This window comes from Tinamus guttatus, unplaced genomic scaffold (genome assembly GCF_059628265.1).
Source record: "Tinamus guttatus ecotype Peru unplaced genomic scaffold, ASM5962826v1 Tinamus_guttatus_pri_ptg000125l, whole genome shotgun sequence".
Lineage (NCBI taxonomy): Eukaryota > Metazoa > Chordata > Aves > Tinamiformes > Tinamidae > Tinamus > Tinamus guttatus.
The window spans coordinates 1,463,904-1,487,174 of NW_028288659.1; the positions used below are offsets into that span (position 1 = coordinate 1,463,904).

At 48.2% G+C, this 23,271-nt stretch overlaps 2 protein-coding genes across 2 annotated transcripts; both read left to right on the top strand.

Annotated features, from left to right (window-relative positions):
* The first annotated feature begins 1,012 nt into the window (after nucleotides 1–1,012).
* On the top strand, nucleotides 1,013–2,645 carry LOC104577718 (uncharacterized). Its single transcript, XM_010225210.2, has one exon. It carries the CDS (start codon nucleotides 1,082–1,084, stop codon nucleotides 2,606–2,608), a length of 1,527 nt encoding a protein of 508 aa, XP_010223512.2. The 5' UTR covers nucleotides 1,013–1,081; the 3' UTR covers nucleotides 2,609–2,645.
* Nucleotides 2,646–4,083: 1,438 nt separating this feature from the next.
* DDX11 (DEAD/H-box helicase 11) lies at nucleotides 4,084–23,131 on the top strand. Its single transcript, XM_010225209.2, has 26 exons — nucleotides 4,084–4,215; nucleotides 4,636–4,899; nucleotides 5,291–5,377; nucleotides 7,755–7,903; nucleotides 9,059–9,104; nucleotides 9,656–9,763; nucleotides 10,309–10,396; nucleotides 10,885–11,090; nucleotides 11,822–11,974; nucleotides 12,072–12,118; nucleotides 12,899–12,978; nucleotides 14,047–14,091; nucleotides 14,205–14,272; nucleotides 14,790–14,828; nucleotides 15,293–15,413; nucleotides 15,894–16,028; nucleotides 16,510–16,622; nucleotides 17,895–17,967; nucleotides 18,217–18,320; nucleotides 18,953–19,102; nucleotides 20,992–21,060; nucleotides 21,239–21,339; nucleotides 21,760–21,844; nucleotides 22,283–22,358; nucleotides 22,541–22,695; nucleotides 22,822–23,131. Exons 1-26 carry the CDS (start codon nucleotides 4,150–4,152, stop codon nucleotides 22,849–22,851), a joined length of 2,658 nt encoding a protein of 885 aa, XP_010223511.2. The 5' UTR covers nucleotides 4,084–4,149; the 3' UTR covers nucleotides 22,852–23,131.
* The last annotated feature ends 140 nt before the right edge of the window (nucleotides 23,132–23,271 follow it).

A 23,271-nucleotide genomic window follows, 5' to 3' on the forward strand; every position in this document is an offset into this window, starting at 1 on the left:
AGGAAGATTAATAGGGCAGGATATGATAAAGATAAAACACAAACACACTGTCTTTGGGAATCTAATATATTTTCCAAAGGAGCTTATCCGAAATGAAATCAAATCCCATGTGTTTTTCAGCATTAACACTATGCTTAGAATATTAGAAGAAGGAAATAACTAAAACATGGCTATTTTTCTTTTTCATTTTGATAGTATGTTTAATGTTCTATTGGCCAGTTATTTGCCTCAAGCTTCATTCCTTGGGCCAGGGCTATATATTTGTTTGCCTTACAAATGTTTTCAGCCCTGATTTTTGTAAAAGGAACTTCGGAAATCAGTGTAGCCAATGTGGTGTTGTATCCCAAAGTCAACGAACCACTCAAAACAAAACCCGAGGGGCTTATCCTACTGTATTCATCTCATATTCTGACCTGCCACAAGTAAATAGACATGTTAACTGGTTCACTGCCAACTCTGTAAGCATTGCTAATCTCCATCCAGTTTATCTCATCTGTCGCATTCCAAGATTCATTTCCAAGTTGTGTTTTCCAATACAAATAATAAAAACCAGGAGCCTCTAAATGTTTCAGTCTAAATGTTCATTGCCATGCTTCCTCAATAAAAACAGTTGATCATACTGCTCAGTTGCCTATTTGTTTTGTAAATTAAATTTAGATACAATTTGATGTAGAATACTTAGGGCTTTTTTAGTAAGGAAAATGCCTGTGCCTGAAAAGAAGGAAAATAATATATTTAGAAGGTGTAGATGTCCCCATTATGTCATCTGGTTCCTTACACGATTAAACATGTGAATACTGGAAGAAGAGCAGCCATAGATAATGGGAAGTGGTAAGAGAAATAGTTATGCTGGAGGTTGTTGAGAGGCAATTTTGAGAACAGCAAGTGACATGATTTGTTTCTACGGTTGCCTCTTTATGATAGAGAATGCTCTTTGCAATCTGTGCTGCAGTAGCCATCCATTCCTGTTTCATATTTTCTTCCTCTCTCCCTTTCCGCGTTCCTCAGTCTCAGATCCCTCGCTCTGCCCAGAGAAGAATACTGAGGGCCTGGTTCCTACAGCACTAGCAAACGGTGACTGATGAGCAGCGGATCGCTGACAGTTGCCTCTTTTGGATTTCTCTCTCAGAGAAGCAGAGGGGATAATTTACTGCTAGTTCCTCTGCTCACTGCAGCAGGTGTCAGGACCATGAGTGACACAAAAAAGGACAAGCTCCTTCAGGAAAGTCCTGTGAAAGCAGAGCTGCATCTGCTGTCCTCCAGACGGCTCACAGGAGATGCCTCTCAGGACTCCCATCAAAGACAAGACTGCAAGCAGGGGTCAGAAAATGGGATGGACCTGTCTTTTGGAAAAGGAACAAAAGGATCAGTAAGTCCCTGTGGGATAGAGGTCTGGGAGTGCAAGGATGGTGGCAGTGCACACATCAGCAAGGTTATTCTCACTGGGGACAATCCAGAGCCACCTGTGAGTGAGAACGGCTCCATTTGGGTTCAGCAGGTGGGAGAGAAAACCTACGAGTGTCCTGAATGTGGGAAGAGCTTCAGCCGAAGCTCGTACCTGAGCCAGCATCAGAGGATCCACCTGGCAGAGAAACCCTTCAGCTGCTCCGAGTGTGGGAAGAGTTTCACACGAAACTCGGACCTCATCAAACACCAGCGCATCCACACAGGCGAGAAGCCCTACCAGTGCAACGAGTGTGAAAAGACCTTCAGCCAGAGGTCCAATGTGATCAGGCACCAGCGGACGCACACAGGGGAGAGGCACTACCAATGCAATGAATGTGGGAAAAGCTTCAGCCAGAACTCGCATCTCATTGTTCATCAACGAAGCCACAAGGGTGAGAAACCGTTCAGTTGCCCACGGTGTGAGAAAAGCTTCAGTGACCGCTCTTCTCTCATAATCCACCGGAGAGTCCACACTGGAGAGAAGCCCCACAAGTGCCAGGAGTGTGGGAAGCGTTTCCGGGACAGCTCAGCCATCATTCGGCACCAGAGGATCCACACGGGAGAGAAACCGTATGAGTGTACCGAGTGTGGGAAAAGCTTCCGCCAGAGCTCCTCGCTGGTGACCCACATGAGGACACACACGGGCGAGAGGCCCTACAAATGCCCTGTGTGCGGAAAGGGCTTTAGCCAGAGCTCGGCACTTACCACTCACCGTCGGATCCACGTGGGAAAGGCCTTGCCCATGTTCCACGACAGCCTGCTGCCCACCCCTTACCAGTGCGCCGAGTGCGGCCGGCGGTGCAGCGACCACTCCACGCTCATCAAACACCAGAGCACGCACGCAGAGGAGAGGCCCTACATCTGCGTGGAGTGTGGGGACAGCTTCCGACGGAGCTCGGCCCTCAACGTGCACCTCAGGATCCACCGAGGGGAGAGACCCTACAAGTGTGAGGAGTGTGGAAAAACCTTCAGGCACAGCTCAGCTCTCGGTGCACACCTGAGGATCCATGCGGGAGCCAAGCCCTACGAGTGCAGTGAGTGTGGGAAAAGCTTCCGGAAAAGCTCAACACTTAAAGTGCATTTGAAAATCCACGTGGCCAAGAAACCTCATAAATGTGCAGCGGGCAGGAGAGCGCTCAGTTCACGCTCACTTCTACCATAATCCAGAATAATTTTCTGCTGTGTTGAAGACTTTGGGAAAAAGGAAGGTGACGAGTACCACAATGGAGAAGGACTAGTTGGTGACAGGGTTGCTGTGGTATTAGTGCTGGGTGTTTAATGCCCATGGTATGGTATGAGAAACCTTTATGAGCTTCAGAAGCAGTGAATTAGGACTCAGAGCTGAGTGCTGGGGGCTTAGGAGGAGATGGCTGACAGCTGGAGGAACAGGGACGGATTTCTCGGTAATTTGGGAATTGTGAGTCTGTGGCAGAATGGAAGTGGAACACTAGGTTTTTAAAGTGACTTTTTAACTAAAGATCAAAATAAAAAAATCCAGGTTTCTTCCGACTCAAACCTTTGGCTTGTAAGACACTGTAGCAGTCTTAGAAACTCTCTTTTTGTTACCTTATTTTTTGTGAATGTAAAAAGTTTACACAGTGCTTGAAAAGGTACTTCCAGTTCTTTGAGCCAGACACTTTGGAGCTGGACCTCAGTCTGTCTGTCTTTTTTCCTCCTCTTTTCCAAATGACAATGTCTTTTCCAAATGACAATGGATTCCTACCTCCACGTGCAGAATCTGCGGGACATGGTACCTGGTAACACAGAATGGATGTGACCTGCTCCTGAAAACATGGACAAAAACTCCGTTTTTGGTTGGAATGCTGCCTGTTTGGCAGCTTTATCAAAATTGGTCTTCCCTGGTGTGAAACACCTTGGGAGATCAGTAAAACACAGGCAAAAAGGTGGCCTTACCCTCTTTAACCAAAAACAACAAACAAACCAACTCCAACAACAAAAATCCCTAGATGTCCTAGTCAGATTGAGTACACTCCACGAGTTGCTTACTAGTGCTAGTCTAGAGATTGTCTGCAATTTTCTAGCCCTTTTATATGATAGAGTAGTCTTCAGCTCACTGTTTGTAGAGTATTAACGTACAAAGCTCAGTGTAACATTTAGGAATTACTGCAGTTACATTTCTTACTACCCTAACGACTATATATTACACAGGCCTTCTTTATATTGCTGTTTTACTCCTAGGTACGTGTTTCCAGACTGAATAAAACCTCTTTTCTCAGCATAACCCGATTTCCTGTCCTCATGTGTTACACGGCGGCGCCGGGGGTGTCAGCCTCTTTCGGCGGAGTTTGGCGTGGAGAGGGGCTCCCGGGACGGGGGGGAAGGCTGGGCGGCAGCGAGCCGGGGCCTTGTCCGCACGAGTAACGGTCGGCGTAACGGCCGCTAACGGCCGCCATTGGCAGCGCGGCCGCCGGGCGCCGCCCGCTGTCGCCGCGGCGCTGACGCGGCGGCGCCGTTGGGGCGGGCGCGCGAGCGGGGCGGCGCTTGCGGGGCGCCCTGTTCGAAGCGGCGGCGCGCGGCATGGAGGGCAGGACGGAGGGCGGCCCGGGGGACAGGACGGCGCCCGGCACGGAGGGCGGCCCGGGGGACGCCGCGGGCGGCCCGGCGGCGGGCGGCGCGGCTCAGGGGCCGCACCGGGCGCGCTTCCCCTTCCCCTACGCGCCCTACGCGATCCAGGAGAGGTTCATGGCGGCGCTGTACGGCGCCCTGGAGAAGGGCCAGGTCGGCATCTTCGAGAGCCCCACGGGCACGGTGAGCCGTGGAGGGGATGGTGTGAGGGTGCCGGTCCCGGCTGGGTGGGCGCGTCGACGGGGAGGGCGGCCCCGCTGGGGATGGTGCCTGGGGAGAGGAGCCATGGGCACCTGGGGCTCTGGTGCTTCACAAAGGGCTCCGGGTTGGCCCCCTCCATGGTGCTCGTGGCAGGACTGTGCCCGTGTTGGTGTCAACGTTGGTGTCACTCTGGACAGGTGAAAGGGGAAAAGTGGGAAGAAGCCGTTTACAAGGGAAATGCAGCACAATGACATGTGAACTCTCCTGTACCTGCATACATAGGCTTGACTTGATCCCGCCACACTGGAGCTGTCTCCACATGTATCTCCTTTGGAGGAGTGTTACTGTGTGACTGTCAATGCTCCAGCTGTGCATGACTGTCTTGTTTGTTTTCCACGACAGGGAAAGTCTTTAAGTCTTATCTGCGGAGCCCTCTCCTGGCTCAGAGACTTTGAGGAAAAAAAGAAGCAGGAGGAGGCCCGGCTTCTAGCACTTGAACACGATGGGCAGGAGGAGAAAAAGCTGACGCCGTTGGATGAGCCCCTTCCAAAGGGGACTTTGGAGGAGCCTGGGTGTCCAGACAGCAAAGGCTCAGCCGGGGAACCAGACTGGATTACTGCGTTTGTGCAGAAGAAGGAAGAACGAGATATGGTGGACAGACTAAAGGTTGAGAAATGCTCCTTTGTAGGGGAAGGGGAAAATAGCAAAGTGTGAGGATGAGATAGATACCATGGGTGGTAACTGGAGAAACAGGTGATGCAGTCTTCCATGGCCGAGGTCCTGTTTCAGTTATAAAGGATGAATGTTGCTGTGTGTGTGGATGCCATAAGACAGGAAACTACCTTGCTGTAAATTTCATGATGAGCAATAGGCAGGCACGCAAGGAAAAAGGGACTGCATAGTGACAGTTTTGATTCAGAGTGGGTAGTTTGTTCTTTTTTGTTTGTTTGTGTCTTGTTTTTTGTATCTCTAGGGAACTAGAGATTATACTAGTAATTATACCCGAGTTTTAGGATTAAACCCATTTCATCCTTGCTTTGCTTTCCCTTTATTTTAGGAAGAGCAGATCAAGAGGAAAAAGCGAGAAGATCGACTTGAGAAAATTCGCCATAATGTGCAGTTAAAATATACAGCAAAGAGAAAAGTGAGTTGTCCTACAAACCTTAAAAGTTTCTGTATTGGTTGTATCAAGTCTTTTTCATTTCTGCGTGCATAAACTGAGTTTGAATTTTCCAAATGAAATGAAAGTATATAGGGAGCTCTTTGTATTAGATTCTATTCCAGATTTCTGGTTGGATTCTTTTTTTATAAAGTTGAGATGTGAAAAACAATTTGTGTATAGAGAATATATTGTGCCAACGGTTGTGTTTTTAGATGGAGATGGGAAGCATTCTGATAGACTTTCATCCCTTTGCTTTTGTTTCAAAGGTTTTGATACTGAGTTTCTTTGAAAGCTGGTTTTCAGAGCTCTTGGGGCATGCATGAACCCGATTGTGTATAACCAGAGTAAAACCTGTAGATCTGGGATTAAATTTAAGATTGTGGACCAAAAGAAAAAAGTCAAGTCAGACTTCGGTTGTACTTTGCTCACCAATAGTGAACAGCTGTGTTCTTTTCTACTTTTTTTTTTTCTTTCATTTAGATGGATTACCTCTTGCAACACTCTTAAATATAAGAGCTTTTTGATGAATCAAAAACTTCTTAGAAGTTTATGAATCAAACTTCTCAGGAATATCCACTTCAGGGTGCCAAGCAGACAGACTTATTAGGCTGTCAGGCTTTTAGTTTCTAGTGTGTTGCATTTGACATGCTGCATTCAGTTTTGGTCGAATCCTGTCAAAAGAATGTAGCAGAAATGGCAAAGGTTCAGAGGTAAATCATAGAATCATAGAATGCTTAAGGTTAGAAGGGACCTCTAGAGGTCATCTAGTCCAACCCCCCTGCGCACGGGGGGTCACTTGGAGCACGTGGCACAGGGAAGATCTCCAGAGAAAGAGACTCCACAACCTCTCTGGGCAGCCTGTTCCAGCGCTCTGTCACCCTCACTGTTAAGAAATTTTTCCTTAAGTTCCTGTGGAACTTATGGTGCTTCAGTTTGTGGCCATTACCGCTAGTTCTGTTGGTGGCCACCAGGGAAAAGAGGCCAGCACCATCCTCCTCACTGCCTCCCTTGAGGTACTTATAGACACTGATGAAGTCCCCTGTCAGCCTTCTCTTCTCCAGGCTGAACAGGCCCAGCTCCCTCAGCCTCTCCTCATAGGGCAGATGTTCCAGGCCCCTGATCATCCTTGTGGCCCTGTGCTGGACTCTCTCCAGCAGCTCCACATCCCTCTTGTACTGTGGGGCCCAGAGCTGGACACAATACTCCAAATGTGGCCTCACCAGGGCTGAGTAGAGGGGCAGGATCCCCTCCCTCGACCTGCTGGAGACGCTCTTCTTAACGCACCCCAGGATCCCATTGGCCTTCTTGGCCACGAGGGCACACTGCTGCCTCATGGTCAACTTGTCGTCCACCATGACACCCAGGTCCCTCTCTGCAGAGCTGCTCTCCAGAAGGTCGGTCCCCACCCTGTACTGGTGTCTGGGGTTATTCCTCCCCAGGTGCAGAACCTTGCACTTGACCTCTTTGAATTGCATGAGGTTTTTCACTGCCCAGTTGTCCAGTCTGTCCAGGTCCCTCTGGATGGCAGCGCAGCTCTCTGGGGTATCGGCTACTCCTCCCAGTTTGGTATCATCAGCAAACTTACTGAGGGAGCACTCATGGTAAATAAAAAACAAATGGAACAAAGAACTTCTGGCTCTAAAAAGAGAATGAGGAGCATGATAAAAAGGGATAAAGCAGGTGAGAGAAACAGTATAGAGATATGAGAAAATAAATGATTTATGTGCTCTGTAGTGCTTGCTGCCTTTCTTCATAGTAATATGCTAAAGGAGCACTTGTTGAAGCTGGAGGGTACTGTTTTCAGACTGATGAAAGAACTCTTCTTTAGCAGAAAGTAATTAACCAGCAAACTTGTTCTTCAGCAGTTCAACAGAATTTTTGTAGAGGGGAAGATCTGTATTAGAATAGGAACCACAGAATTAGGAAGAGAACCAGCAAGAGAAATCTTAAATTCCTCAATTTAAAACAATTACTGATCTTAACCTAACTTTGGACAAATTTATTCATGATTTCCTTATAGGTTTGCAAGGTTGGGCCTTTTTTAGATATGTTTTCCCCAGTCCTTTTGTTGGTCTTTTCAAGGAATAGGTTACTCGATTGCATGCCTGTTACCATTTCAGGAGTTAGGAGGTCAGTAGGCCTTTGAACAGATTTTTGTTTTGTTTTGTTTTCTTTCCCTTTCATGTACGTCTATGTGGGCAAATTTTGGCCACTGGTATCAGCTGCATTCTGTGCCATTAAATAGCTTGATGCATTTGCTTGTCCTGCTGGCTGTCTTTTGACCTGTCCATGGTATAAGTGGTGTCAGTGCTTCCTCTTCCTCTGAATAAGGAATAACGTGATCACATGCTCCTTTCAGAGATCTGAGGAGGAGGAGACAAAGCGCCTTCTTCAGCTCAGCAAGGAGGTGCTTTTGGAAAGGGGAGGAGCAGATGGCCTGGATCACAACGAGGAGGAGCTGATTCTTGATGAATATGAGAGTGATGAGGAGAAGAAAGTGGTACCTGGGTAAGGATGGGGACTTCCATACCAACACATTGCTTTTTGTATTGTGCTTGGCTTCCCTTAATTACAGGGTTTCTAGGTGTGATTACTTCCTTGGGTGCCTCTCTGGGATTCTTTTACCGAGTATTTGTCCTCCTGGATCTGAAGTCTGGCTGTGTAGTGTGCAGATCTGGAGTTTCCCGTTTGAGCCATGGAAAGTAGATTTTTGTTGTAGTGCGTGCAATTCCAAATGCTTTTGTTAGGCTGGATCTTCCTTGTGTTGACAGCACAGTGACCTGAAGTGTCTTCTGAGAAAGTGCATCTTAAAATGCATAGCAGTGTCCTCCCTTCACCCAGGCTTGGGTCCTTGAAGAAACCTTCTGGCTGCTGGGTAAATGACTTGAGATCAAATTTTTTACATTAGAAAAACAAAATACTCCTCAGGGCATGAGAGGAATTTCCTTCAGGATTAACATTGACATCTGTTGGTATTCTAAAGGGAGAGATGTTCACATTTCTAAAAACTGAGCTTCAGCATAAAGACCATGTGCACGCTTTTCTATCTTGTATGTGGTTGTTCCTCTTGCTTTATGCAGAAATCCAGAAGTCATATTTTAGCAGGAACAGTCAAATACATTTAAAACATAAATTTACTAATTAGTGTCATTTTCAAGACAGATCCTCCTGCCTCAAATTGAAAAATACTTAAAACTACATATAAATGAAGCAGTTATCAAACATTAAGCTGCTTTTGCCTTTGAGGAATTGTATGGCAACTAAACATCTTCCTGAAGCTTGTCTTTATGCAATAGCTTGAGGGTGGCATATTGTCTCTAAGGGAAAAACCAATAAATAAATACATAAGCACGCCAAAGAATTGTATAACACTGATTAGCTAATGCTGGGGGCTCAGAAACACCAAATTTATTAAAAAAAAAAAAAAAGAAGTCCTGAAGTTGCTAAACACACAGCCCTCCATTTTTATTTTTAAAGAATAAGGCTAGATTTGATCATGTAGTATTTATATGAGCTCAATTTTTATTTTATCTCTTGAGTTAAGGTCTGAAGTTCTTGAGATGATACAGCCATCTCTTTTGAGATTGTTATCTTGTTGCCAAATGTCATTTTAAACCAACTTTCAGTGACCTGTTAAAAGGATGCTCTTTGGACTTTCTTTAGGCTGGAGGAAGATGATGATGATATGGAAGAGGAGCATGTTACTAAGGTGAGATGAGGACGACAGTGGCAGAGAGAGTAGTGTATCCGTAGATGTGTGAGCAGAATCATGGCTTCCATGCATCCTTCCCAAAATAATGCAGCTAGAGGGATTTGGAAACTAGCACTGACAACTGCTGAATTTGTTAACAGCAAGCAGTACTGCTGCTGCTATCTCCTTTTACACTGCACTGGCCACTAAAACAGCTGCTAACATAGCTGAAAGTTTGCTGGGACTTGCTGTAAAAGCATAATGCTAGAATTATTACTTTTTTATTACTCTGCCATGGTGCTTTGCTGTTGTTATAGGGACTGTGTTATAGGGACCCTGGGAAAACCAAAACAGAGGCCCAGATGCATGGGAATTAACAGGAAGAATAGGCCAGATGATCTGGGCAGGTGTAAGCTGCTGTTCAGCTATAGACCTTCCCTAGTGTTTGTGAGGGCTTGAGGAAGGTAACTTGGCTGAGGTACTGGCCTGCCTCCTTGCAGGATTGGCTGTCAGAAGGGGATTTGGCTTTCCTGTTCTTCTTATCCTCCCCTTATTTTTCCTCACTGCAGATTTACTACTGTAGCCGCACCCACTCGCAGCTATCTCAGTTTGTGCACGAGGTGCAGAAAAGTCCTTTCGGCAAAGACACGCGGCTGGTCTCCTTGGGATCCCGGCAGGTATGTGAGGTGTTCACAGGAGAACCAGCGTGCACCTTAACCTTGTATAAAAAAGTTTGCTAGGAGGTGTGTGGATGTAACGATCACAAGACATCTCAGAGGCTCCCTGCATTTCCCAAAACTAAAGCAGAAATGAGTCATTGCTCGGATCTGGATGATATGCCTTCTTTGAGCTGTGTTTTTACCATTTATCCTTTAACATAAATTCAAGAGTCTGTCTTCTCTCTGATACAGAAGATTACATATTTCTGAATCTCTGAGAAGGTCCTTTGTGTTCTTTCTCTTGGTATTGCTTCTGTGAGCAGCTCTTAGAAGCTGTTGGGTAGCAGGGAGCTCTCAGGCACTTTTTCCAATTTTTCCTCTTTGTTAATTTTTAAATGGGATTGGAGCATATTTGTAGCAGCTAGTACACAGTAATTCAGACTTGTCTATTTTGGAATCTAGTCTTAGATTCCTTTAAAGTCTTTTATTTTACAGCAAAGGGAACCCAGAGGGCACTGTCTTTTAAATAACCACCTACTGCTTCCCCTCTTTGCATGCCTAAGAACTTGTGTGTGAATGAGGACGTGCGCCGCTTGGGGGCTCTCCAACTCATCAACGACCGCTGCATGGAGATGCAGAAGAACAAACATGGTATGAGTGCGCTCAGCCTGGGAAAGCAATCGCGGGTAAGGCAGGTGTGTGTGAGAGTCTGGAGAGAGTGCTCTCTGCCAGTCAGCTTGAGCAGGAGAGTGGCAGGAGCTTGAAAATGGTAAGGTGGAGAAACAGAGCTAGAGGTCACTAGTGCTTTTACTTTTCTTGTCCTTCCAGGATAGGAGAGATCCTCTGAGACTTGTGTATGTTTGGAGAGCCTTATGTCTGTCAGGACTTAGGCAGTGGAAGTTGTTTTTGCAACGTAGTACTAGAAATATGGGAAAATGTCACATGTCTAAATCTAACTGGTAGCGGAAGCGACCACTGCAGGGATAGGAATGTCACTGAAGGATGCTCTTTAAACAGATGATAGGTAAAAAGTGCATGGAAAGACCTACCTTGAAATCCATGAACTGTAAGGATTCAAAGTAGTTGTTTTATGTTGTTTTGTATATTGGTCATGACTTTCTTCTGATTTCCACTGTCAGATAAGAAAAGCGATGGAGAGGAGATGGAGGGGAAGAGGAGACGTGTGAGTCGCACCGTATGCCCGTTTTACTCCTATGAGCAAATGCAGTTTCTCCGTGATGAAATTCTAGTGGAAGTAAAAGATATCGAGCAGTTGGTGGCTTTGGGAAAGGAAACAAAAGCGTGCCCATATTATGGGAGTCGATACGCCATTCCTGCTGCTCAGGTAAGGTGTATGTGCTGTCAGGGGGTACTAGTGCCAGAGTCTCCAAGAATAAACCTGTTGCCTTCTTCCTCCAATATTATGTTGCCCAATGTTCATAGAATCCCAGAATGGTTGAGGTTGGAAGGGACCTCTAGAGATCAGCTACTCCAACTCCTGCTCAAGCAGGGACACCTAGAGCACGTGGTGTGGGTTTTCTGGGTGTTTGTAAGCAGTCTGAATGTTTGCCATCTCTAGTTTTGCTGAGAAAACTCATGAAGGAAAGAACAGCCACTTGGAGCTAGCAGGGAGGCTGGAAGTTGGTAGTGAGTTGAGCGTGCTGAAGCAGCTGCATGGCTCAGTAAATTGTGAAGCAGTACTGGTACACCGGAATGATCTTAGCACATACCACTATTCTTCATCCTCACTTGGTTCTCTGCCAGAAGACATCCTTTCAGTGCTTCAAAGGAGGTTAGGAGTGTAGCCTGCTCTTGTGCTGCTGGGCTTTTCTTACTGTCATTCATTGAGGGTTGAACAGGCTCCCCGTCCATGTATTGTTCTGGCACAGTCATTTCTATTCAGCTCACCTCCCAGTGTGTCTCTCCAAACGCACACCCTCGTGTCTCTTCCTCCTTTTCCCACCTGGAATAAGAGCAAATAACGTGACTGGCCTCTGCAGGGACATGTGGTTGGTAAGCGCTCGATGTTTGTAAGGACGAGAATGTGAGTCAGAGTATGGTGCGCTTGCCCCGCAGCTGGTGGTGCTGCCGTATCAGATGCTCTTGCACGAGGCCACGAGGAGCGCTGCCGGGATCAGCCTGAAGGACCAGGTTGTAATCATTGACGAGGCCCACAACCTTATAGACACCATCACTTGTATCCACAGTGCGGAGGTCAGCGGTGCTCAGGTGAGTCACGTCTGTTAACCTTGGCTGAGCTCTAAATCTGGCAGAGTGCCCTTTTTTGGCTCCTCTGTAATGCCACGGCCTTCCTTTGCTCTTGTAGCTGTGCTGTGCCCACTCCCAGCTGCTGCAGTATATGGAACGATACAGGTGAGGATCTCAGATGAAAACAGCACTAGAACAGTGGCAGGCAGCGTGGATGCCACAGCTTATTGCTCTTATCTGCAGGGCCTTTCTTGCTTTTTCCCCAGTGGAAAGTTATTTGCATTCACGCTTTTGCAGATGAAGAGCTACTGGCTTCATTATCTCTGTCTAGAACCCATCTTAAGTCAGATTCCTAGGGCTGGTGTTAAGCAGTAAAAAGGGGGATACCCTGGGGATTCTGGCTTTCCCTTATCCTCTCAGTTTCTTTCCCAGTATCTCTTAATCACTCCTGTTTTCTGATACCCAGTTTCAAAAGCTCCAGTCTTTCATGTGCCTTGTAGTGCTTAGCTTTTCATGTGCTGAGTAAGCTCTGAGGAGGAGGAAGCTGTGTGGGATCTTGGCTGCGGTCAGATCTTGCATATTGTCATACCTGCAGCAACTGATTATTGTGCTCACTGCTAATACCTTTGAATTTGTGTAACATTATCACAACATGGACTCAGGGCATCACTGCTGATATAATAAGCAAACCATAATTAATATGCAGGGAGAGGGGTGGTGGTAGGAACAGTGAAGTGCTCAGGCTACAGGGAGGATGATCTATGATGAAGATATTCAGGGGTCTGTACCCTGTCACAAATAGGGAGAGTGAACCTAGGAGAAGTCAATCTTGGCTCCTGTCTTCCTAAAATGAAGGGGAGTTCAGGTGATTGTCTCTGCAGCTTAGGAAGCTGTGTGACTTAGTCCCTGAAGATGTTCTGTGATCTAATACCTGTCATTTCATAGGAAGCGTCTAAAGGCAAAGAACCTGATGTACATTAAACAGATCCTTTATTTGCTGCAGCAGTTTGTGTCTGTGCTGGGAGGTAAGAAAATGTTCTGTCTCTGCGGATGTGTTTAGACTCAGAGCTAGCTGGTGCTTCCTCAGAGTGCTATGTTCCTGCTCTGCAGAGGTGAAAAGGAGTTGTTGTTGCTCACAGATAAGCTCGGACACTGGTGATTTCTTTCCTCAGTCTGTTTTGTACCATTGGGATGTGGCTGCCTGAACCCCTCTTTGGTTTGATAAACTGAGGAGCAGTAAATGATGGAGGTGTGGGTGCTGAGGAAGATGGCAGATGTGACAGTGATCAGGGCAGAATAAAAATGGCACAGAATAAATCTGGGTCATCAGGTGGCAAGGCCTCTGCAAATGGCAGGCATTCCTCTGCAGAAAGGACCTTTCTTGAGTAAAGTCCTTCCTCCTAACCCAAGGGAAATGCAACTGTTTGGGGCAGGAGTCTCCTGGCTGGCTGTTCCCTTCTACCGAGTGCACCATTTTTCCTCCCTTGCTCCTGCCAGCCCTTTCTTCCCCACACCTGACTGAGTGCTTTCATGAGAAAATGCAGCCTGTGTTCAGCTTCATGACTGAGGCTGCAAAAATGAGATGTGAGGTGGGTGTTAAACACCAGGACATAAAACACGGTGAGTGGCAGCCGTTAATATTGTTCTGTCTCTCGGGGCCTGTGTGCAGAGCTGTCCTCGGGCTTTCCCTTCTTCCCAACCAGTTGGCAGCCTACGCACCTCCCAGCTCGCCGGTGCTGCACTGAGGAGGGGCGAGGGCCACGCTGCAGTCCCTGTCCCTGCAGCTTTGCAGCATGAGCACTGTAGTGTGCGAGTGCTTGCACGCAGCCCCCCTTCCTGCTGCCTCCTGCCATGGAAGGAAGGCAGCTGGTGATTCTTAGGATGCGGCAGAGCACTCGCCCTGCACTGCAGGGCTAACGCGCAGGGGAAAGAAACACTGAGCAGGGGCTGATGTTTTCTCTTTATCCAGGGGTATAGTTAACTCCTGTTTCTGTGCCGGCACAATGCACCTTTCAGGCCAGTTGTTAGTCTCTTGCTTAATTTTAAAATAGACTTGGCATAAGCCTTCCTTGAATCAATTTTGTATGTTACAGGTAATGTGAACCAAAATCCTAACTCTCAGGCAATTCCACAAACAGGTAAAACCAGAGTTAATACCTGGGGTGTTTGGCTACCAAGTAGCAACAGGGGCGTGGGCAGTGAGGGGATGCAGATTCAGGAGCTAATTTTTTTTCCACCCCTTCTTTTGCAGGGACTGAGCTAAAATCCATCAATGACTTTCTGTTTCAGAGCCAGATAGACAATATCAACCTCTTCAAGGTACTGCAAATGTTGCCTTCTGCTAGGGCAGTGGTTATCAGGAAGGCTGTGAGAGAGCTGGAAGTAAATTGTGTGTCCCCGTGGCAGGATATGCTTTCTGGTGGCTTCTCCCTACTTCCTCCATGTCTAGATCTCCTGCTGCTGTCTGGATGGCAGCACACTAAAGCTGAGTGGGTGGCCTTGGGGTAGTGGGGAGCAACTAAGTGAACATGTGCAGGGGTCTCTGTCAGCAGAGCAAAGCTGTAAAGCGTGAAGGTCAGGAAACCAGACCCTCCAAGCAACCCACTTCTCCAAGCTCCAGCCACGATACCTCACCACAATGGGCTCCTACGCCGGAAGCAAATGCCCTTTATAGTAAAGGGTTGTCTGGGCAGAAACACTCGCAAAGAGCCTGGCGCCTATCTGCAAGAGCTCAGCAAGACCAGCAAGTGATATCCTTGCTGGTCAAGGCTCGAGGGCAGCAGGATCAGAGAAGGGATGCCCAAAGCCAATTAATGCTTCTCTCTTCCTCTGACAGGTTCAGCGTTACTGTGAGAAGAGCCTCATCAGCAGGAAGGTACCGCTCCTGGGCTTGGTAGTCGCTAGAGTGCTCAGGTGCCACTTCGCGTGTTGTGTCAGAAGCGGAAGATGCAGCAGCTGGGGTGGGAGTCTGTCTTCTCCTCCCCACTTTGCATGCAAAATGGGTCTTGCCAAAAGCACTGTGTGTTACCTTTTGCTTATACTGCAGAGAAACACACAGCATGCCATGCTGGCTAATTCTGTGCAGCTTTGCCTCAAACCTGCCAGCCCAGTAAACCTCAGGGCACTGGAGGAAGCAACATCAGAGGCTTGGTTTGGTTTTCATTCAGTGTGTGAACAAAAATAAGGCTGGTAGGTCTGGGCTGTGTTCACAGGCTCTGATTTGGCTGCTTTGGGAACACCTATCAAGGAGCTTCATCTGTGACAGGCTAGCAAGCTTGTTTTTATTCTATCCAACTCCTGCTGCTTGGTTTCTTAGTATCTCTGACTTCGGCTTGACAGCTTTTTGGGTTTGTGGAGCGATATGGAGCGCCCACGGTTGTGAAGACCAACAAAGAGAAGGAGAAGTTGGCTGGTTTGCAGAACTTTCTTCTGAGCCTCCAGCAGGGGTCTGATAAAGAGGGTGAGTTCTAACAGCCTCCATGGCTTGTGGACTAAGTAAGGGTGTGCAAAGTGGGAAAGCAGATGGGAAAAGTGAGAGAAACTGCAGGTGCTGCCCTAGACAGGTTTTGTAAAATATATTTGACTCGATAATGTAGGCAACTATATATTTGAATAGAAGTCCTGAGGTCCCTTCCAACCCAAATGATTATGTGATTCTGTGTTTACACTGCACAAATTGAAGCTTTGCAGTGCTGTGATCAGCTGGCTCTGGGACCTGAGCCCATTTGGCAATACCAGCTACAAAATCCAAATTTTCCTTTTCTTGATTAGCAATGAAACAGAACTTGGGTTCCCTCATTACTGGGTCTTTGTTCCCTACCTGCAAGTGTAGATCATGTATCATGTTCCTGAAAAGGGCCCACCTGTATTTAGTGCTTACTGCCCTCCCTGCTCTTGAAAATGTGGCTTATGTTGCCTGCTCCTTCTCTCTTCTGGCCAGGTCCTCCTCAGAGCCTTCCTGCAGAGGCTGAGAGTGACCAGCTCCGATCTGCCTCTCCGCTGATGCAGATTGAAGGATTTCTCTCAGCCCTGACGAATGCAAATCAGGATGGCAGAGTCATTCTCAACAGGCAAGGTACTGGAATGGAAGAGCTGTGGATAGGTGACGTAGTCCTCCTCGTGAGCAGAGTGTACCCTGATGGTGGGGGAGGTGATCCTGAGTCCAGAGGGTCTGCAGCGCTGTCAGCATGCTGGGCAGGGTCTGCGGATCCGGCTGGCTCACTCTGTGTGAGGATTCCTGTGAACCCACAGGAGTCCTTAAAAGGGCTTTGGAGCTAGGAATCAAAAACTACAGAGATCTCCTCCCACTTTGCAGGTAGATTTTTGTCTTGCAACTTAGCGCATCTTTACAGCTCCAGGAAGATTAGAAAGCAGAAAGTAGCTTCCAGCTCACTGTTACCTGTTACTGTTCCTGGCAGTGTTTGAATAGTAAGTCCTAGTTTGAGAGGCTGGGATCTGCCTGAGTGCCCAGGGCAGGAAGGGAATCTCTCGTATCCCATAGATCCCAGACTGTGTGTTTCAGTTGTTTTCTCTCTTTCTCTCTCTCCTTTCTGCAGGTACTGTTGGTCAGAGCAGCCTCAAATTCCTCTTGCTGAATCCAGCTGTACACTTTGCCAAGGTGGTGAAAGAGTGCCGAGCTGTGATCATTGCTGGGGGCACCATGCAGCCGGTGAGGGGACACGGACGCTACTCGAAGCTTGTGGCAGGTCTCGCTATCCACAAGCAAGCATGGAAAGACAGTGGCTTGGCATGTGCTTTTCTATCCGCTTCTTGTGGCATGTGCGGGGAAAAAAAATCCTCTCTTAGGCAGCCTCTAATGTGCTTGCTACTGTTTTCCTGCCTAGCTGTGCAAAAGGTGGGGCTGCCCTTGTCAGCCTGGCTGAAGCAGTTTCTCGAGCGGACAGCTGGTCAGGACTGTCTCTGACCTTCTAAAGGGATAAGGGTCCCAAAGGGACCATGCCTTAGGGGATCTTTCAGATGGATTGGGGCTCCAATATTATCATGGTGGTAGGATCTATTTCTTCATCTTCCAGCCCTTTTCCCACTGCTTTTGAATATTGGGGAGCGTGTCCCTCATGTACAGTTGCTGTGGGGTGTGTCAGATATTCCAGTTAGCTACACTGATGCAGTTCAGCCATGCCTGTTTTTGAACATCCTGAAATCTCCTCTGTGTTCTTTTGGATGGAGCAAAGTGCAGGGTCTCGGTGAACAGTGGTGCTCTTTGGTGAAACTGCTGTTCCAACAGACTACAGCCCAAAGGATGTCACTGCAATCCAAGATGTGCTTGGTACACTATTTACAAGAGCTGGTTATTGGTTCTTGGGCCAAGGGAGGTCTTAACTGGAGCGTCATGGGCCAGGAGGGAATGGTTTCCAGGCACAGAACCTGCCCCAGGATCACAACAAGTCTGAAACAGCAGCTGCCTCCTGCATTGAGACTGCCTGTTCTGCCTGGGCCCGCTTGAAGATCCCCCCTGGGAATCTGGCCCTTGCCTGAGCAGCAGGGAGCAAAGCTGGGATGCACAGGGTCTTGGGAGCAGGCCCTGTCACCAGCGGAGCTGTGCCTCTGCCTGAGCAGTGCCGCAGGGGGACAGGGGCTGAGCCTTGCCTGGGGCAGGTGCTAAGATATGGCTACCTGCTGCTCCACACAGTCATCCGGCTGGAGCGGCTGGAAAACACAAGCTCAGGGCCAGCGATCACGAGGGCAGACAGATGAGCCCTGTGCTTGGTAGCAGCCCCAGGGCATTTCCACACCTCCTCCTCCTGCTGCTGCTCTCCAACACACCTCCTACCTGGGTTTGCATGCCCCGCGCATGGATCTGCCTTTCGTCCCTCCACCGGTGCCAGCGGCCACTATACTGGGCTGGAGGCAGCAGCAGAGCTGCCGGGGCTGTGTCTCTGGGGATGCTGCTGCTCCAGCTCCCCTTGGCTTGTTTCTGTAGGTGTCTGACTTCCGAGAGCAGTTGCTGTCCTGTGCTGGTGTGGACCCTGCGCGAATTGTGGAGTTCTCCTGCGGTGAGTGTGAGGGGAGGCACCATCATCTTGCAGTGTGGGTGCGAGTGTTGCTGTGGCTGTTTGGTCTCGGCCATAATTGGTGGGTAGTGTCCTGCTCCCGTGTCAGGCTTGGAGAACAGCTACCAGCAGCGGAGTGGCTTGTGTACTGCGGCTTGGCTCGTGTTGCCATGTGCAGGTGAAGCTGTCCCGCTCCCTGTATTCGTGTGTGCAGTGTTGACACTGACTCTGCTGCCCGTTTTTTGTCTCCAGGTCATGTGATTCCCCCAGAAAACATTTTGCCCGTGATCCTGTGCAGTGGCCCTTCCAGCCAGCAGCTGGAGTTCACCTACCAGACGAGAGACCTGCCCCAAATGGTGCGTTTCCCGTTTGCGTCCTGTGTCTGAGAGGCATGCTCATCAAAAGCCACGAGAGGGGCAACCTGGGGGATTCAGGGCAGGCATGATGCCAACAGGAAGGGAAGATGAGCAGCAAGGGGGAATTTGAGCTGCCTGCCCGCTCAGTGCTTGCTATTGCAGACTAGGGAGACTAGTGTCTCCTGTTAACTGTGCTGAGATCAGAGCGCGATCTCCGACTGCTTCGTGCTTTGAAGGGGGCTCTATCACTGGAGTGTGCAGCCCTGCAGAGTGCAGCCTGCCAGCGAGACGGGTGGCAGATGTTTCTGCACAATTTCCTTCATTCCTCTCTTCTTTCTGGGGTGGCCAGTAAGCGCCTGGCACTGGATGCTCGGTCTGCTCTGTCCCCACCAGATGTGGAGAGCAAACAAGCAGGTCTGTTCCAGGGTGGCAGTTCCCAGCCATTAGGCAAAGGACATAATCATTCCTTCCCTGAGGGACCACTCCTTACCAGCAGTAAGGCTGTGCACATCTCCTGCATTTTTCTCTCCAGGGCAGGACTAAGGGGAGAGGTGTTTGTGGGCCGGCACAGCACTGGAGCAGCGTTAGCTGGAGCTGCTGTGAGCTGCTCTGTGCTCTTGTCTCGCTTGCAGATGGATGAGACGGGCCGGATCCTTTGCAATGTGTGCAACGTGGTCCCCGGCGGCGTGGTGTGCTTCTTCCCTTCCTACGAGTACGAGAGGCACGTGTATGCGCGCTGGGAGCAGACCGGGCTGCTTGCCCGCCTGGCAGCTAAAAAGAAGGTAATGGTGCAGCCAGGGGCAGGTATTTGGTACATTGTTGGTACTTCAAAATGGAGGTTTCACAAGTCACACAATTATCTCTGCATTACAGGCCTTTCTCACTGAGCTGTTCTCATACTCTGCACAGCAGAGCAGAGTGGATGTTTATCTAGCCAATCCCTCCAGTAATGAATAAATGATGCTTCCCAGGCAGCTGATCACTGAGCTGGGACCTAGATTAGATTAAATGCTGCTATAGATTCTGTTAAGTGCACAAACTGTGTGGTGGACATGGAGGGAGACAGACTTCCCTTTTCACAACCTGCAGGCTTGTTCCCCTGTGCCTTAGAGTGTCTAAGTTGGGCTCTTACAGGGATTTTGTTATTTCCCAGGCTCTGAAAGTGCAGAGTTGAGAACTATGGTCTTGCCTGTGTGACCTTGACTGAGGTATCTGATCCATCTTCTCCCTCGCAAGGTGGAAGCAGTGACCCCTGTGCAAGCTGGGGGAGGCTTATGAAAAGACAGAAAGGTCCCTGCAAACATGAAATCTTTGTAGTGGCCATCACAAGTATTTGAACGTTGGATATTGAAGTTTAGGCAGCCTGGTTGTCTTGGGCAGATCTTGGATCACGCACCAGAAAAAAAAAATAGAAACACAGATGCTATAGGTTGACTTCTGTTTACCAGAAGCTAAAGAGCTTACCAGATGGCTCAGGAGAGCAGACTCCCAGATGTTTCACAGCCTTGATGCTGCCACATGGATCTGCCTGTTGTGTGTGTTTGTTTCTTTGCATGTTTGTTTTTTGATGGATCACCACAGTTCAGCTTTTCTGCATATTTGTACAAGTAGCATTCACGGTGCATTCTGTCAGGGTCCAGCTAGCATTGCCAGGGGTTTATGTCACATTCATGCAACTTGCTCTGCTTTTCAATACTGATTTGCTCTAGTTCAGGCTTTGCAGTCTCCTTCAAATTGAGTGTGTGTTAGCAAAGCCTCTGGTGAAGCGTAACAAGTATGAGTTTCAGCTGCCTACACACAAGATCATATCAAAGAGGAGGGAGGTTAAAGTCTTCCTGGAGGTGGCTGTGGTGAGATCACACTGAGATTATATATAAATTACAAAGGGAGGATTAATTTAAACCACAGGCTTAAATAGCTACTGTTAAACGGTCTTGGCTTACGTTTGTATTTAACAGTTATTTTTCCTACTGAAAGATTAATTCTGGCTCGTTAAAACTCATATTGCTTCTTGCTAACCAAAGGGAAACATATCTTTTGGGTTCTTTACTGTCATAGATAGGAAAGAAGTTGCACTTCTTGTTTACTAGAGGGAAAAAAAAGGTGATTTTGGTCAAGATGCAGCACCTATCAAAAAGTAGCTCAGTTAATTGCAGAGTTTTCTGCAACTTGAAAAATTGAATACCAGGCAATATTATTCAGTGTATTTTCTTTCTCTAGAGAGAATGCTAATTGTTTCACCAGGCAAGGGGAACTATTACCTGCAATTAGTTGGTGATTCAAAGTTTGATCTTTTCACTGTCCCCAAAAGATCTTGCAGCCAGAGGGTCCCCCTACATCTCTACTCTTAGATGGAGACAGTCTCCATCGCACTTTCCTGCCTTCCAGCATGAGGATGATTTTTAACTTCTTATGGACTTGGACAAGCCTGCCTGAGACCAAGGGGAACGTTTCCTGCTGCTGCTGCTGCTCCTTTCAGAGCCCAGGGGCAAGGTGCCAGCATGGACATGCAGGGTTTTCCAGGGTGCTGGCTAAGCTGTGTGGGAAGGCTGGGTGTGTCCTTCCCCCATCTTACCACCCTGCGGTGTTTAATAGGATGGGATTAGCATTGGGGTTATTTTTCAGTCTGCTTGCTCCTATTGCTGCAACTAACACACTGCACCTTTGACAGATCTTTCAGGAGCCTAAAAAGGCCAACCAGGTGGACCAGGTTCTTGTGGAATATGCCAAGTGCATAAAGGTAAGCAGAGGCAGCAGCCTGCTGGGAGTGAAGCATCCCAGCTCCCTCTAGGAGTGTCATTTTTAACAAGGAAACAAGACTTTAAGAAGAAAAGGGGGTTCTCATCCGTGTGTGTCAGTGTTTCTGAAGCACAAAGTCTTCCCAGTTCTGGCTGAATGTGTTGGTTCCTGTCCTGCAGCGCTGCAGCCATGGGGGAGGACAAATGACCGGAGCCCTGCTGTTTTCTGTAGTTGGGGGGAAAATGAGTGAAGGGATCAACTTCTCTGATGACCTGGGCAGGTAAGAGGGCTACTCCTTTTAAGGTGGGCACTGGGGTTGTGGTGCTGTGAGGCCAAGCAGGATGGAGGGATTGGTACTCGCGTGGATAGAAAACCCTGGGGAACACATGACTTCTTTGGCCCAGGCCTAAGCTAATGGGACCAGGTCTGCTGGGTTGTGTAGAACTGCTGCTTAGTGACTTGTCCAGAATAATGCAGTTGGGCTTGCTGTGCTGGATAACAACTTGTCCTGGCACCCAGAATCCCGCTGCAGCTTTCAGTTCAGTATGTGCTTGTCAAACTGCTGTGCTTTATTGCTGCCTTTGGTTTTCAGGGCTGGCTGGCTTTCAGGGGTGCAATGACCTCTCTAATTTATCTTGCTGTTGGCAAAGTGCTCTAGCAGGGGACATTTAAATAATGCATCTTTCCTTGACCCTTGCAGGTGTGTGATCATGGTGGGCATGCCCTACCCCAACATTAAAGCTCCAGAGCTCCAGGAAAAAATGACTTGGCTTGACAAAACAATGGTAAAAAGGAGACTTAGACCTCCATTTCTTACACTTTTGTTTTGTAGTAGCAAAACTAGATGCCCTTCCTGGCATGGGAGTCCTAGGGTTGCCTTGAGGGATTCTGCACAGGTACAGAAGCACCACAGGCTGAAGTACAAAGGCCCTTCAGCCCAGAACAGGGGGTAGGGGGAGCAGAGGCTGCAAGCCAGGATCACTTCTCTTGGCTGGGCAACTATAAGAGTCTGGGCAGCTGGGGACAAGTGTTCTGCCTTCAAGGCCCTGGGCTGCCTCTTTGTGAATGCTCAAAACAAGTTTCCTAACTGCAGCTTCTCCTCTGTTCCTTCTTAGCCTCCACTTTGGGGCTGTGTAGCTACCTGCACACTCAGCACGGATAAAAGTATTTGTGTCTCCACTCTGATTTACACCTGCCTCATTGTCTGTGTTTTTCTGTTCCAGCCAAGAGCTGCTGGCCAGGCCCCGAGCAGAGTGCTGATTGAAAACCTGTGCATGAAGGCAGTAAACCAGTCAATAGGTAATCTGTCCTTCCTGGGGCAGGCCAGCACTGGGGGGACAAATGCACCTGCCCTGGTGCAGGAGAGTGGGGGGCAAGGAGGCATTACATAGTCCCTCAAGACATGGAAGAGGGGAATTGTACTGGCTGGAGAACAGAACGGAGACTGAGCCTGCTTGTTTGCTGTGCTTGGGTACTGTTAGGGAGAGCCATTCGCCACCAGCGGGACTTTGCCAGCATCCTGCTCCTGGACCACAGGTATGCACGCCCTGCCATCTTTAATAAGCTGCCACAGTGGATCAAGGAGAGAACCCAGGTTAAAGCTGCCTTTGGATCAGCATTTGCAGAGTTGAGAAAGGTCAGAGTTTGTACCTTTTCGCATGTACTGCTATGGAAACTATCCTTAGTACTCATATTAGCCTCTCATATTAGCCCTTAGGTAAGTAAGGGCAGGATCAAACTGTCAGTTTTCTTCTGTTCTTAGTTCCATCGAGGGAAGTTGGACACTTCATGATGAAGACCATAGGATGGGCTTGTAGGTCAACTCCGTGTGAGCTACTGCTTTTGAAGGACAGCTGTTTGTTTGCTACTTTTTTGTACCAGAGATTTTGTGAATCTCTTCTTTTGCCTCCTTTGTGGATGGTTTTTGTTCAGTATCTGAGCACTGCAGTGGTGAGACCTGCACCTTCAGCACCATAACCAGCAAGGACACTGGTGAAGGCAGCAGCAGGCTCCAAGTTGTTTATAACAGTTCAAGTTTCATTTAAACTGATTAAACATTTTCAACCCAGACACCTAAGTGTGGACACGCTTCAATTATTTTGATGGAACCCAGCTGCTTTTTAACTTCAACATCTAGATTGGAGGGGCTTGATGACCAGTGAAAGCAAAGCTTTTCCACAAAAATTTTATATTAACAGGCCAGGGAGATGAG